Here is a 17,355-nt window from a genome sequence, read left to right on the forward strand (position 1 = left end):
TTTCATGTGTGATGTGTATCCTGGATTTCTCTACAGAATTTATACAGCAGAGTACTTTTAAAGAACAAATATAGCAGATAAAAATCTGAAAGTAAAAAAAAAAACTGTCTTTATACAGACTTTCAACTGGGGGCTGTGATGGATCCATTAGTTTTAGCCAAACAATTTAGCCATGGCAGTTATGAGTCATTTAATGTTGACGTTCTAATAAAATGAAGTTATTAGCAAACATCTACTATGAATGTTTTGTACCATTTCCACTACAAACCATTGAGTAAACGTTGTTTACCAGGGAGTCAATGATCAGTTACTCAGTATAGGTTGGTATCAGACCAGTATCGGCTTGACATGCTGGGTCTTCGCCTGATTGGATTTGATGTACTTTGTAAGGTGATACATTTTTGTGTGTATGTGAGATGTTGATTTTTTATATATATACCCATCTGAAGCACATCAATAGCCAAAAGCTCATAACAGCAAACTGAACATCATAACAAAACATTTAAAACTTTTAATTCAATTCAATTTTATTTGTATAGCGCTTTTTACAATAGACATTGTCTCAAAGCAGCTTTACAGAAATATCAACATGGTATATAGATATTAAAGGTGCGAATTTATCCCAACTGAGCAAGCCACTGAGTGGCGACGGTGGCAAGGAAAAACTCCCTAAGATGTTTTAAGAGGAAGAAACCTTGAGAGGAACCCGACTCAGAAGGGAACCCATCCTCATCTGGGTAACAACAGTTAGTGTGGAAAAAGTTCATTATGGATTTATATGAGGAAACTGTTAATATGAAAGTCAGTATCACGTTGAAAATATGATCAGTTCAACCCTGATTATTTACCTTTATTGTTCAAAATGTAAAAGTGTTTTAACTGTTCATTGTGATTCAAGAACATTCAAATGGCTTCACTCACATTAGTGGAAGTCATGACATGATTTTGGAAGGGTTATTAAAGTACATCCTGAATGTTTAAGCTATAATTAATGTTTTTATTTATTTATTTGGTTTGTTTATTTACCTATAGGAACTAGTTTTAAATTAGTATCATTTAAAGGACCATGAAGGTCAGTATATTGGAGACATGTATGAGCACGAAATGGAATTCAACAATACTAATTTTCATAATGTCCACTCATAAGTGATTTGCAGATTAAGTATTTAGTTTTAACATGACCTGGACCTTTTTGTGTTCTAGTGTTTTAAAACTGGAAGAGGAAAAAACAGCTAAAGGTATTGGAGTTCCAACATTTCTGCTTTCCATCCCAGATCTCCCTCCATCACTTCTGCCCCTGCATTCTGGAAGATGGAGAGGCAAAGTCCATAATGACTGGGGTTGAAATCAACTTAGTGTGTAGAATATACACTTAATATGGCCAGAGGTTTGTATACACCTGACCATCACACCCAAACTGTCCTTGAACAGCCCATTCCAAAACCAATGAAACGAATTAATGAAACAAATTAATAAAACAAATTAATATGGACTTAGTCCCCCTTTTGCTTCTATAACAGTCTCCAGTCTCTTTTTAAAAGGCTTTCCACTGGATGTTGTAATGTGGCTGTGCAGATTTGTGCTCATTTAGCCATAAAAGCATTATTGAAGGGAGACTCGAAAAGGTCCGACATGTAGTCATTCCTGTTCACCCCAAAGGTGTTCGGTGGGGTTGAGGTCAGGGCTCTGTGAAGGCTATTCAAATTCTTACACGCTGACCTTGGCAAACCATGACTTTATGGATCTTGCTTTGTGCATAGAGGTGTTGTCATCCTGGAACAGGTTTGGACCCCTTGGTTCCAGTGAAGGGAAAAATTAATGCTACAGAATACAAAGACATTGACATTTTTCTGATTCCAACTTAATGCAATAGTTTGGGGAAGGCCCGTTTATTGGTATTAAGGTCTGGTGTCCACATACTTTGGCCATATAGTATATGAGTTTATGTATTCTTTTATTACTCTTGTATTAAATATTGTTTTTGTTTTTAAGCAGTGTGGTTGTTTTTTAATATTATGTTGTAGTTCTGTCATTCAATGTAGTGCTAACTAGCTCTGTGGGTAAAAATGAACAAAAAAGAGTAGGGCATTTCAAAAAGTGAGTCCTTTTGCAGATATTTGTAGAACTGGGAGTGTCAGTAATAGTTTAGTAGCAGTCTAACTGCTTTTAATTTTAAAGTGCTTATTGCTAGTGTGTGCTGTGCATTTATTTCACCACACATGTCTAGTGAATGGCATTAACCGTCTTGATCTAGGTCTCTGTCTAAAATTTAATTAATATAAAGTTATGCAGAAGAGTTTGTAGTCTAGCTGCTTTCACACTTGCTAGCTTAATTGGTTATTGTTTCAAGTGTATTTGTTCAGTGGCCATTGCCAATCAATTGCTTTTGTATGCCTTGTTTATCTGATGGCTCTGATTAAAAATCCAATGTAGAGGACCATTTTCAGTTTACCCTCATTTGTTTCCTCATATATATTACAGTAGACTGGAATTTATTAGGTCCCTGTGACACTGAATAGAACAAAACAGTGGTAAATGACTTTTCACAGAGCTTCTGTATCTCCTCATAACATTTGGAGATGTTGTGCAGGCTGCTGGCAACCTACCAGAATGAATGTCTTAGCATCACCCTACATTAGAAGACATAAGACATGCTTGTAAAACAGAAAAAGCAAATATGCTTTCCTTTAGTAAAAATCCATGTTAAAGCCAGTGATCATCAACCTCTCAATGACCACCTTTACATGGACAGCAGTAATCTAATTATTGACCTTACTCTGAGTAAGATAATAATGTGATTTAAGGTGTTTACATGAGTCGCTTTTAGAATACTCCTGTCATGTTCCCGTTTTACATGTTTTAGAACATAATTAGATTAACAGCCTGCGTACAATTATATCCGGCCCGCGAGATAATTTTATATATCTTTTTTTAACGGCCTGGCAATATGAAGTGTCAGTAACACACAAACTACAAATCCCATAATGCAGTGCAACAGGCTACCTGCGGTCATTCCTGCGTCCATTGCGTCAGATCGATCAAGCATCTGTTGATGTATTAAACCCTAGTTTCAAGTTAAGCTAGCCCTTAACAATGGCCAAGAGAAAAGTTGATTCTGAAAACAGCCTTTCAAAACCAGTGGTAGGCTGGGTACATGTTTACTAACCTTGCCGGTAAACCTGTCTTTTCTTTGAGGAGCTAATGTGGCTGTAATTAAGGAATATAATCTAAAACTGCACTATGAGACAAAACATCAGGACAAGTTGAAAAACCTGAATGCAGAGCAGAAGGTCAGAGAGTTGAAGAGGAATCTGACATCACAGCGGACGTTTTTCACCAAGGCAAAATCACAAAGTGAAGTTGCTGTGAAAGAGGAGATCAGCCCGGCCATTTACCGAGGGAGATTTTCTGAATAGCTGCATGATGAAAGTGTGCGACGTCTTGTGTCCAGACAAAAAGCAGGTGTTTGCAAATGTAAGCCTTAGCAGAAATACGGTTGCTGATCGGGCTTGTGAGATGTCCACTGATTTGAAAACAGTTGATTGAAAGAGGCAAAGACTTTGTTGCATACTCCTTTGCTGTGGATGAAAGTACTGACATGACTGATACTGCACAGCTGGCCATCATTCGTGGAGTGGACTCCAGTTTGTGCTTTACAGAGGAAATATTGTACATTAAATCAATGCACGGGACAACGACAGGAAAAGACATTTTTGAAAACGTATGTCAAAGTGTAACCGATATGAAACTGCCTTGGGACAAACTTGTTGGACTTTCAACAGATGGAGCACCGGCGATGTGCGGTGAAAAAAGTGGACTAGTGGGAAGGATGCGGTTAAAATTGCAGGAGGAGAACTGTACTGGTGAGTTGACAGCATATCATTGTATCATACACCAAGAATTGCTTTGCGGTAAAGTTGGTAAAAATGGAACATGTAATGAGCACTGTAAGAGTTAAATCACTGCCAATTTCAGTCTTTTATGAGGGAAATAGATTCTGAGTTTGGCGACTTGCCTTATCACACAGAGGTCTGGTGGCTAAGTCGGGGAAAAGTTCTTAATAGAGTTTTTGAGTTGGGCGTGGAAATCTGTCAGTTCTTGGACAGTAAAGGAAAAGACTCCAAACTTCTGCAGGATGAAAAGTGGTAATATGAGTTGGCGTTTCTGGCTGACATAACTAGTCATCTTAGCATCTTAAACCTTCAGCTCCAGGGATGGGAACGCATGATTACTGATATGTATGATGCAGTGAAGGCATTTCAAGTGAAGCTGTGCTTAAGGGAGACACAAATGCACCAATGTAACTTGTCTCACTTTCCCTGTTGCAAAGTAATGTTGAACCAAGTCAGCACCACGGTGTTCCCAAACGCACACTTTGCTGATAAACTGAGCGCACTTCGCACTGAGTTCACACGGCGCTTTGGTGACTTTGAAGCACAGAAAAGTAATTTCGAGCTGCTTCACAACCCATTTGCCGTCGACGTGGAAACTGCACCTGTATAGATTCAGATGGAGCTGATAGTGTAATGCTGCAGTGTAATGGGACACTAAAGACAAAGTACGACACTGTGGGGCCTGCACAGTTCACTCGCTTCATTCCTGATGCAATGCCCCAGCTCCGTCTACATGCGGCTCGAACCTTGTGCATGTTTGGTAGCACAAGCTACCTGTTCTCTGTGATGAAGACTAACAAAACATCACACAGGAGTCGTCTCACTGATGAACACCTGCAGTCCATCCTGAGAATCTCCACAACACAGAACCTTACCCTGAACCTAAACGAACTTGTTGCCAAGAAAAGATGCCAAGCATCCAGGTCTGACAAAATGGCATAAGTGCAAAGAAAATTAAATGTTTTTATTTGTTGTTATTTTAACTTTTACTTAAAAGCACAATTTTTATTTATATTTTCAGGTTTTTTTGCAGCATGTTCATATTTTGAATTTGTATAATTTTGACAGATATTTTTATGGAGAGCAATTTTTTAAAGTTATTTAAAGTTTATTTATTTTGGAATAATACTGTATCCTGTCTGTTTCGATTCATATTTATGTTAAAAAAAAGTTAAGTTTTAGTCTGTTCAATAAATGTTTATCCTGTTCGGCCTCCGACCTAAAGTGTGATTTGAGTTTTGGCCCCCTGTGTGATTGAGTTTGACACCCCTGGTCTATATAGGTTTGGGACGCAGCCGAACTCTCTTGTTCGCCGTAAAATGTGAAACTGCCGTGTGTGATCGTGTCCTGTCGCAAAATGCGGTGAAAACTCTCACACAACGTTCGTAATGTGATTAAGGTGTTTACATGTCTGTAATACATGTCCATAATGCAACTAAAATAGGAGTACTCCACCTGTCTTAATTCGATTATTGCTTACTTCGAGTATGACCTTAATTAGATTAAGGTAATTAAAAAATTGCTGTTTACATGGTAGTTTCTTAATCAAAGTATGGTCTTAATCGGGTTAAGAGTGGATTATTGTTGTCCATGTAAACGCACTGATTGCAACAGAGCTTATGATGATGATTGATTACAGGTATGTATTTAGGGTTAGAAGTGGATTATGAAGTCGGATAAACGGTATAATTTCTAATCAATTGTTATTCAAACTTATGTATTTATGTACCTTGTGAATGATTGTGTAGTAAGAGCAAGTGTTAAATGTATTCACTTTTTAATGAGTAGTTTGATATTTTACAACTATTTCAAAAAGCATTCCAGGGTGAATTTACTGTCAAGCAATAATTCAGTCAATAATAACAACAACCAATTAACACCAGTTTAATTCAGTTGTTTACATGGTATTTACTTGTAACATCACATTTTTGCACACTATAGTTCTAAGATTGTTATTATATCAATACACTTTACATACATACATGGTGTAACAATACTGTCGTATTGTGATTTATATTAACTTGGTGACCATATGATGACATCTTTGTTAAAGATACTATAAATTTAAATCTATAGAACTTTAGCTTACACTTGTAGTTAAAAATATAGGTTAAAAAGTATGAACAAATTAGTCCGCGCATTTTATATTTTTAACTAAAGATTTATCTCCCAACACCCGTCTCACCTGTATAATTAAAGTATATGCATTGTTAAATAATATTACTCACATTGATGAGTAAGAACAACATTATTATTATTATTATCAAACTTTTGGAATTGAATTGTTTTTGATGCCCTGACATATATTTAAGTGTTTATTAATATAACTGTGCTTCACAGTAATTTGTCATACGTTTGCATATTTTAAATACAGATGCTAATTCTGACAAACATCACAATACATTATATTGGTCAGTGCAGCTGCAAATATTTTGATTGCATCAATAAATAATACCTCAGTAGTATAGTATTATCAGCATGCGGAGAACATCAAATGGAATTTATGGGTTGCTGACATGACTGATTTGGTTTTAGTAGCACTGAGCTAAAAGACCTATTGTTTGCACCTCAAATGTTAGGGTAGAATTAATTCCAGCAAGTAACTTGAAAATATTTTGAATAGTGTCATAAATATTACATCAGAATTTGTCATTACAACCAGGAGTTGCACCTAAATTTGAGAACTCTATTTGATAATACAGTGTATACAAAAAAGTATACACACCCCTGTTAAAATGGCTGGCTTTTTTTTGCTGTAAAATATGAAAATTAAAATCATATCAGAACCTTTCTCAACCTTTATTTATTTTTTTTAATGAAATTGCAATATGTAAATATCATGTAACAAACAGCCAGAAATGTTTTATGGGAAGAAAAGAAAAACAAAAAGTTTCCAACACCCAGTTTGCATAAGTGTGCTCACCCTTTAATAATTGGGATTGTGGTAGTGTTCAGAATCAACCAATCACATTCAAACTGATATTGGATACTAATTAGTATAGTATTAATACACCTGCCATCAATTAAAATGACTGATTAACTCCAAATAAAGCATCTGTTTTTATAGGATTTTGACATCTAACTGGAAAACCTATGTGGCTCAAAGAGCTTACAAAGCAGGTATGTTGAAAAATATCAGGAGAGGGTTACAAAAAAAATTCCAAGGCATTGGATATACTATGGAACACTTTTAAGACAGTAATCAATAAGTGGAGAAAATATGGCATGACAATGACATTTTAAGAACAGGACGTCCCTCTAAAATTGATGAATAGGACCTTTATTAATAGGTTAAAATTTCACTATGAAGGTAGAAAAGGTTCTGACATCATTTAGCTTGATTTAATCAAAAAACCTGCAATTTTGACAGGTGTGTAGACTTTATATCCACTGTATGCCGCAGATCATATAGCCTGTTTTAATTCATACTGCATTATTATAATCATTCCAGTGTTATATTTATTTCTCACTGTTATTTCTCAGGGTTACAGTCAATATATTCATAATAATTAACACAGATTTGTATTTATGATCACAGTCCCTGAACACCCATGACTACACAAGACAAACTATATCACTCAAGTAAGCACCAACTAGACATGAATTCTAGCATTTGGGGAACAACTCATGCCAAACATTATATTTTTAAAATAAAATTTTGCTGGCTAATCTGTGAATCTAGATTTGTAACATATCACACTAGGATGTTCAATTTTACAAACACTACACTGCAAGTTTCCATAGTGTTGCAATGAACCAAAATGAACATTGCTCAATGATTCACAGGTCAAACCCAAACCAAGCTAGAGGTTGGAACTAGGAACTTAAAACTCTTCTGTGAGCCACTCAGAGGAGGTACCTTCACTAAAGACCTCACTAGTATTTCTTTATGTCGTACCTGAGCTTCACAGTATAGCTTAGAAATGTTACTTTTTTTCCCCCTTAAGTTTTATGCCGTGGTATGATTATGAACACTCCAAAACTGACTTCTATAACTCAGCCATCTGAGAAATATAAGAAAAGTACACTTATACATTTTATGAGAGGGATGGATGAAGACATGCTTCAATTATGACTGAATCTATAATGACTTTTATGAATGAAAAAAAGTCTTGTTTTTATTAAATCACAGGCAATTTTCAATAAGTTACTAAGTTATTGAACCTATGATTGAAGGCAAATATAGTCCCCTCTGAAAGTGTTGGAAAGGCAAGGCCAATTATTTTGTTTTTGCTATACACTGAAGACACTGGGGTTTGAGCTCAAAAGATGAGACAATAGATCAGAATTTCAGCTTTCATTTCCTAATATTTATGTATAGATGTGTTAAACAACTTGGAACATGGCACCTTTGGTGGCAGACCAAACAACTTTCAAGTGATCAAAAATATTGGAACATGTGAGTGATGGGTTCTTCCTGTTGCCCAGGTGTGCCCTTTTAGATTGATTGATAGAAACAATTAATAGCTCTGAATGTCTACTCCAGTGTTGGGGAGTAGCTAACAAAATAGTGATGCTACTAACTTAACTAAATTTTTCAGTAGCGTGAGAGTAGCTTATCTACTTTAAAAATAGTATATCTTTTCCAGTATCGAGTTACTATTTCAAATGAATAGTGATGTCCAGTTATAACGGTCCTCTTCCTCTTCACTGCATGTCTGTGGTGCCCGCTTGCTTCACAGGTCCTAAGAGCCTTATTGTAACTCACATGAATAGGAAGAGACCATAATACCATAATAAATTAACACTGGAATTTATTCTCTGATACACAGAATATTACTGCCACTTTGTTGTTAATAGGCAACACAATACAATGTTTACATTTACTTACAAAAATAAAATAATTCACTAAGTTTATCAGTGCATGCTTAGGGATTTAATTTGAATCTGAGTATAATCTGATTGTATTTCTCAACATCTCCTTTAAGGGAGCAGCAAGAGAAAGTTTTTATCTGAACTTATTTATTTTTATTTCCATGATTAATTTATTATTATTATTATTATTATTATTATTATTATTATTATTATTATTATTATTATTGCATGTATTATTATTGACCTATCAGAAGCAATTATTCAAGTTTGACACATTCATGCTTATTATCCATGATGACAGAGCGGGAGATGGGTACTGATTCCAATAATGAGAAAATCTATTACCCATGGCCTTACTTGTTGAAGTTCATATGCCTTAAGGAATCAAATAATCAATCTTACACTTTTATATGTAATCTTTGCAAACTAAAGATTAAAATACTTTGTCTAATGCTTTAATTATAATACGATGTCCAAGAGTTCAAGCACAATTATAATGACACATAGAGGTGAATGCGATTGTCTTTTTAAACAGATAAGTAGCCTAATGTGCACATTATAAATTCATAATTGTTCTGAATTATTTTTAAATTGTGTTTAATTTCTTTATTCAAAATTATACAGTTATTCATAAACTAACTCACAATCATGACATACTAAAATATTGCCTATTTAAGTAGCTCAATGTAGTCAGCTGCTTTTTGTTAGTTACTTATAGTGTAGCTAACTACTTTTTTTTTTTATTGTAGCTTGACTGTAGCTTAACTACTTCAAACTATGAGTAGCTTGTAGCTTGAAAGGCTACAGTTTCAAAGTAGCTTCCCCAACACTGGTCTACTCTTGGTTTGAGCCCTGGGCTTTGCCTGTGAAGACTGCATTTGTTAAAAAGGATTAACCAACATGAAGACTAGAGAGCTGTGGAGGTTGCATTGCCATTGTAATACTTTCAGAGGGGACTGTATAAGAACATACATTATTGTGTGTGTGTGTGTGTGTGTGTTTTAGAAAACCAAAACGATTGACGTATGATGTCAAGCCTACTTTGGATTCATACATACATACATTCATTTATTTGTGCATTTCAATTGGTTTCAGATAGTATAGTATTAAGTAGTATTTCATTACTACATTCTATTACTAAGCATATAGTTCAAATCAGCTTTTTTAGTCAACAGAATAAATACCATTGGTTAGTTCAACAAGGATCCATTAAGAAAGCAGAAAAAAAGCATATTAGTAAGTAGTGAAGCTATAAACAGCAATGAATTATAAATACTATTTATAATTTAAATACATAATATGTTTTACTGTTTGTATCTATGGTCTGCACTAATGCTACATTCAGTGATGTAAATCTCAGACCTCATAGCTTCAAAGATGAAATATTTCAATGAGTAATAAAATCTTATATTTAACTACAATTTGACTTTATGCATTTCATTTACATTATTCTGGTATGATTCAGAAATGTTTCTGAAAACAAAGAAAAGTGACTGGAAGAACTGTTTACATAGGACTGGAAGATCTTAATTTAGTGCATTTTAATGTTTATTCTGACTATAAATATGAGAATAAAAATTCTAATTATTTATGCGAACATTGCAAAGTGCAGTTGAATGAGCAACTTCAGAATGGTGCAGTTTTACAAACATAATTCAAATATTATGATTTGTGTATAATATAAAGCACTTTTTTCTAAAACAGTGTAGTTATTTAAGAATTACATAATGCTTCAAGTAAAGTAAAACACACAGTATGATTACTATTTACTAATATTTATAGTTTATTTAACTATATTATAGTTTTCCCCTCATTATATGTTGCTTGTAATGTGCCTTTAACCTTTCATGCCAAGCATAAATGATACAAAATAAAACAATATTAGTATGTGTCGAAGAAACCTGAAAAGCAATAATGGAGAAATAATTTTGGTCAAGAAAAAGAAGACTGTATATGTGAGGATGTGATGCCTTGTGAATGGCCACATTTATATTTAAAATCAAAATAGGGTAATATCATTACACCCTATTACATCTTTATATATACCAAATTAAATATTTAGTAAATTTTTGTAAAATGATTTCTCGCGATGATTGCATTTCATTGCAAAACTTTTGTTTCATTGTGTTCTTTTCAACAGTATGTTTTAGTTTACATTTGATTACATTAGATTTTGGAATTGAGTCATGCATTTGTTTGTGCAGCAACTCTGAGCGATTTATTTGTTGTTTCCTAGTATTTTCTTAATTGATTTTTAGTCCTCCTTTGTGTATTTTATATTTACTGATTTTGATCTCTGGGTGTGGTTTAACTTGGATGGATCTACCCTTGCTAACCCTGCCTGCCAGTACAATGACCTGAACTCTGGATGATGATCAGGGTTTTTGGAAAAGCTCAATGAGATTCTGCAAATCCATGCTAATCCATCCAACTGCTTCTTTTTGTTTACTACAAAACCATGTGTTACTTCAAACATGTTTAAGCAACATATAGTTATTGTATCTGTACCATGATGAAATAAAACACACGTTTTAAAATGACTGTAACTATTTGCATTAATATTTACTATTTATTTTATTTATGACAAAATAAGTTAAGGGCCTAAAGGCTACATAAAGCCCACAGTTAACCTTGTATCTCTTTCTTTACACCAGTGTCAGTATGTTAGCTGCAAAAATTTTAAATATGAAGGGGAGCATAGAAATGGATATTCTAGATTTACTGACGTGAATGCACAGAGATGGGGAGGTTGACTCACTCACTTCATCCCTCGTCGGAGCATCTGATTAGCTGCAATAAGCATGACGCTGATGATGAATGCAATGGCGAAGGCACAAATCAAGCTCTTTCGCACACATGTGTGCTTGACTTGTTGCATGGGGCTTGCTATGAGGACAAAGAGAGATAGTGTGAGATCAAATATTTCAACCCTAAGCATTATTCCATACACAGATCTATCTCAGAATATCTCAGAATCAGCTTTATTGGCCAAGTAGGCCTGAGCATACAAGAATTTGAAGGCACCAAAGATAAAACAATCAGAGTCACATTGTGCTTGAATTTCAGAATTTGAATTTAAAAATTCAGAGCCTTCTTATGTCATAATACTTGAGAACAGAGAAAATCTTGATATGTTCACTAGACCCATTCATAGTCATTATGAAGACACCAAAAGTTGTCAGCCATTATTGTTTACATTGTGTTAATTGAAGCACGAAAAAATGCTTGCGCGGACTCTGAGCTCTCTTTTGTGGGTATTCAGTAATACAGTGACGAATTTATGCAAATTTATTCAACTGAGCATCATCAACATCACTTAAATACTGAAAACTCAAAGAAGATACATTGTACATCAATCTCAACTTGAATATTATTAATTAATAATTATTAATATTAATTAATTCATATTATTATTATATTAATATTAGAGCAATTACTAATGAGATATGTTAAAGAAATTTGACAGTAAGTTAACAATGAAATTCACTCAGCTGGGTGTCCGCCATTACTCAAAGCCTATTGGCTGATTTCGGTCATGTGACTGGACTATGATCATTTTGGCTTTGTTTTAAATAGAAAATTCTGTGACCCTGATCTTTCTATCATCCAAATACATTTATGAGATCATTCTTCAATGCTCAATCAACAGCCGTGGATGCACAACTCCAAAAATAGTTTTGTGACTCTAATCGTTTTTTCATTGTGGTCTTCATTTTTTGCTGGTTTAAAGTGTTCCTATAGTGCACACTTACACATACAAGCACTACACTACAGTGCTGGACAGGATATAGCTTAATACTGTACAAAAACCTAATGACAGCTACCCCATTACCATTTACAGTGTAAACATAACACAAACTAAATGACCGCTCACACAGAACAGTTATCACATTGGTATATGACAGTAAAATGATATTACAGTGCAGTGATTATCCAATTTGTTAGAAAAAGTATATGTATTGCATAGTAAATAAGTATATTGCACATGCTATTGGTATTGCACATGAGTATGATATTGCAAAAAAAGAGAAAAAAGGTGTAGTGTAACTATTAAAAATCAAGTATGAATTGAAGTTTATGGGAGGGTGTTTATAATCTTTGTAGCTGCTGGGAAAAATACTTTATTGTCTGGACATTCTTGTCCTGATTAGTCTGTAGCACCTGCGAGAGGGTAGGAGACTGAACAGGCTACAACCCCTGGCAAAAATGATGGAATCACCAGACTTAGAGGATGCTCATCCAGCTTTTTTTTACTTTGTAGCAAATAAACAAATCACAGATATGACACAAAACAATTTTTGTTTAATACCTGAACGTTCTGGCTTCGTGAAACATACCTCAACAAATTAAATTAAATTATTTTAATTAATGCCATTTTTCCCCCAGATCAAGTACAGGGGAAAAAAATAGAATCACTCAATGTTGAGGGAAAAATATGGAATCATCAACAAAAACGTCACAATTAATACTTTGTTGCTACTCTTCTGGCTTTTATGACAACCTGAATTCAGCAATAAACAACAATACAGTATTCTCCATCAAGCTGGTTCCAACTTTCTCAAAAGGCAGTTGACAGATCAGTTTTGCAGGATGGAGCCATGTCATGGACCAGTTTTATTTTTTTTATTTCCACCAAAAATTTTCACTCGCACTGAGATCCGGACTGTTTGCTGTTTCCTTCTTGAAGGAGTTTTATAATCCTTTTCATTGTTTCAATTGACAACTCTCTTGTTGGGGCCATGTTTCCTTTCAAAAAGTTCAAGGTTAAGGTCTGTTAGCACTCTTTTAAGGTCTGTAAGCACTCTCTTTTAACTGCAGACTAATTAGCATTTTTAGACTTGTGCTGGTATTTGTTTTAGAAATGCAATTTACAAGGTGATTCCATGTTTTTTTTCCTCTACTTGATCTGAAAAAAAAAAGCCATTAATTAAAACTATTTAATTTGTTTTAGGCATGTTTCATGAAGCCAGAAAGGTGATTCCATAATTTTTCTCTCAACATTGAGTGATTCCATAATTTTTTCCTCTACCTTATCTGGAAAGAAATACGCCATTAATTTAAATAATTTAATTTAACTTGTATGAGGTATGTTTCACAAAGCCAGAATATTCAGCTATTAAACCAAAATTGTTTGGGGTCATATCCGTGATTTGTTTATTTGCTAAAAAGTAAGAAAGCTGGGTAAACATCCTCTAAGTGTGGTGATTCCATCAATTTTGCCAGTGGTTGTATGTGCAGGGTGTGAGGGGTCCCTTATGATTCACCCAGCCTGTTTCCTGACACGGGATGTGTACAGGTCCTGGAGGGAGGGCAGGTTGGTACCAATGATTTGCTCTGTGTACCTTACTACCCTTTGAAGTCTGCGCTTGTCCAGTTCAGTGGCAGAGATGAACTAGACAGTAACTGATGAACACAATATGGACTCAATTGTAGCCCTGTAGAATTGGCACAGCAGCTCCTTGGGCAGGTTGTGCTTCCTCAGTTGGCAGAAAAAGGAAATCCTCTGCTGTACTTTCTTGGCAATGGCAGCAATGTTCCACTCCCACTTCAAGCCCTTGTAGATGGTAGTGCTGAGAAACTTGAAGGATTCAGTGGGATCATGAGTGGAGGCAGAGGAATAGGGTCTTTTTAAAAGTCTTGCTGGTGTTTAGTTCCAGGTTGTTGTGTCTGCAGCACAGGGCTAGCCGCTCCACCTCCTGCCTGTATGCAGACTCATCGCCATCCTGAATGAGGCCGCTGACTGTGGTGTCATCAGCAAATTTCAGGATCTTGACAGATGAGTCCCAGGAAGTGCAGTCATTTATGGAGATGGAGAAGAGCAGAGGGGAGAGCATGCATTCCTGAGGGTTACTGGTGCTGAAGGTGCAATTGCTGGATGTAATTTCTCCCAGTTTCACCTGCTGTTCTTTGTTGATGAAGAAGCTTGTGATCCAGTTGCAGGTGGGTGTTGGCACAGAGAACTGGCTGAGTTCAGGGTGAAGGATGCCTGGAATGATTATATTAAATGTTGAGTTGAAGTCCACAAAAATTTGTGAATAGGTCCCTGGGGAGTCAAGGTGTGACATATTCCCATGTTGACTGCATCTTCCACCTACTTGATCTTTAGGCAAACAGAAAGGGATCCAGCAGTGAGCATGTGATGTCCTTCAGGTATGCCAGCAACAACCTCTCGAAGCATTTCATTGCTACAGGTCCAGGGAAACTCCTCTGTAGTCATTCAGTCCTGAGATGCAGGCTTTTTTTGGAATTGGGATTATGGTGGAGTACTTGAAGCATGATGGAACCACACTCAGTTCCAGTGATTTGATAATCTGTGTAAAAATGGGGGCTAGCTGGTCCACACAGATTTCAGGCAGGAGGGAGACGCCTGGTCGGGGCTGAGGGTCTTCCTGGTCATTTGTGCTTTGAAGCATTACATGTTCTTCTAAGATTGTTATAGTTGTTTGGAGGGCAGGGGGTGGGGTGGGTGGAGGCAGGGGGAGAGGTTGATGGGCTTCTCAAACCTGCAGTAGAAAATGTTCAGGTCTTTTGTAGGGTGTTGTCCGAGTGAGAGATTGGTGTTTTCTAGTTCGTGAGGAATTGCAGGCCTCTCCACACTGATGCTGGGTTGTTAGCTGATAGTATTTCAGCATATTTTTAGCTGTTCTGATCTCCTTTATCAGGGTGTTTCTGGCTTTGTTGTATTGTGTCCTGTCTCCAAAAAAATAAGAAGCCTTCATTTGGCACATCCCAGCTTGTTATGAAGTGGCATCAGAGCACGGGGTCAGCCATGATACGGCACCCCTGGAGAAGATAGGGTTAAGGGCCTTGCTCAAGGGCCCAACTTGGTGACAGCTTGGTGGTGCTGGGGCTTGAGTCCCCAACCTTCTGATCAGTAACCCAGAGCCTTAACCATTCAGCATATCTGGCAGGCATCTCATCATGGATAGCAGTTCATCAGATGAAACTTAATCCCAGCAAAACTGAACTGCTGTTCATCCCAGGTGATTCATCTCCATGTCAGAATCTTGTGATCTCCGTGAACAACTCTCTGATCCCACCTTCAGTTACTGCATGCAACCTTGAGGTATCCATGAACAATCAATTGTCCTTTTCCTCTCACATTGCTAATCTGACACACTCATGTTGATTTCTCCTTTACAACATCAGAAGGATTCGTCCATTTCTATCCATACAGGCAACTCAGGTGCTGGTTCAGTCTCTTGTCATTTCAGGACTGGACTACTGCAACTCACTCCTGGCAGGTCTGCCTCTGAGCAGCATTCAACCTCTGCAACTGATACAGTTGCTCGACTTGTTTTCAACCTTCCTAAATTTTCCCACACCACCCCATTGCTACACTTCCTTCCCTAGCTTTGTGTAGCTACCGTGAATAACATTGATTATCTCCTTAAAGTGGCACATGTCAAGGTGTGGGATATTAGGCAGCAAGTGAACAGTCAGTTCTCAAAGCTGTTGTGTTGGAAGCAGGAAAAATGGGCAAGTGTAAACACAAGGGCCAAATTGTCATGGCTGAAGGACTAGGTCAGAGCATCTCTAAAATGGCAGGTCCTGTTAGGTGTTCCCAGTATGCAGTGGTTTGTACCTACCAAAAGCATCCAAGGAAGGACAACCAGTGACAGGGTCATGGATGCCCAAGGCTCATTGATGCACATGGGGAGCAAAGACTAGCCCATCTGGTTTGATCCCACATAAGAGCTACTGCAGCACAAATTACTAAAAAAGTTACTGCTAGCTATGATAAAAAGGTGTCAGAACACCCAGTGCACCACAGCTTGCTGTGTATGGGGCTGCATAGCTGCAGACCAGTCAGAGTGCCCATGCTGATGCTTGTCCACAGCTAAAAGCACCTACAATGGGAATGTAAGCATCAGAACTGGACCATGGAGCAATGGAGGAAGGTGGCCTGGCCTGATGAATCACAGTTTCTTTTAAATCATGTGGATGGCCAGATGCGTGTGTATCACTTACCTGGGAAAGCGATAACACCAGGATGCACTATGGGAAGAAGGCAAGCCGACAGAGGCAGTGTGATGCTCTGGGCAATGTTCTGCTGGGAAACCTTGGGTCCTGGCATTCACATAGATGTTACTTTGACATGTACCACCTACCTAAACATTGTTGCAGACCAAGCAGATCCCTTCATGGTAACGGTGTTCACTAATGGCAGTGGCCTCTTTCAGCAGGATAATGTGCCCTGCCACACTGCATAAATTGTTCAGGAATGGTCTGAGGAACATAGCAAAAAGTTCAAGGTGTTGACATGGCCTCCAAATTTCCCAGATTTGACATGGTCCCAGATTTTCCAAATGACATGGCCTCCAAATTTCCTCAATCTGATCGAGTACATCTGATGGACAAACAAGTCTGTTCTTTGGAGCCTCCACCTCACAACTTACAGGACTTAAAGGATCTGCTGCTAACATACTGGTGCCAAATACCACAGCACACCTGTAGAGGTCTTGTGGAGTCCATGCCTTCATGGGTGACTGCTGTTTTAGTGGCACAAGGTGGACCTACACAATATTAGGAAGGTGGTTTTAATGTTATGGCTGATATATATTTTGCTATACACTGAAGATAGTTGATATCACAATATGTGTTAAACAACTTAGAAAACAACTAGTTAAACAACTTGTCTCCGCCC

The 17,355-nt window shown here is 36.8% G+C and overlaps 2 protein-coding genes across 10 annotated transcripts in view; one reads left to right on the plus strand and one right to left on the minus strand.

Moving 5' to 3' along the window:
• zmat5 (zinc finger, matrin-type 5) overlaps window positions 1–2,437 on the plus strand; it is a 25,104-nt gene extending 22,667 nt beyond the window's left edge. For 8 of the 9 annotated variants that reach the window (XM_047151756.2, XM_017460330.3, XM_017460329.3 and 5 more), the window contains one exon: window positions 1,204–2,437. In XM_047151756.2, coding sequence (XP_047007712.1) covers window positions 1,204–1,345 — 142 coding nt within the window. In that variant the 3' untranslated portion in view covers window positions 1,346–2,437. The other variant, XM_017460325.3, reaches the window with a different exon arrangement.
• A 7,270-nt stretch (window positions 2,438–9,707) lies between these two features.
• The window catches only part of cabp7b (calcium binding protein 7b), a 64,360-nt gene continuing 56,712 nt past the window's right edge, over window positions 9,708–17,355 (minus strand). The window contains exon 5 of the mRNA XM_053676850.1: window positions 9,708–11,594. Within this exon, the coding sequence (XP_053532825.1) occupies window positions 11,467–11,594 (128 nt within the window). The 3' untranslated portion in view covers window positions 9,708–11,466. The remainder of the gene's footprint in view (window positions 11,595–17,355) is intronic.

Source organism: Ictalurus punctatus, chromosome 28 (assembly GCF_001660625.3).
Source record: "Ictalurus punctatus breed USDA103 chromosome 28, Coco_2.0, whole genome shotgun sequence".
Taxonomy (NCBI): Eukaryota; Metazoa; Chordata; class Actinopteri; order Siluriformes; family Ictaluridae; genus Ictalurus; species Ictalurus punctatus.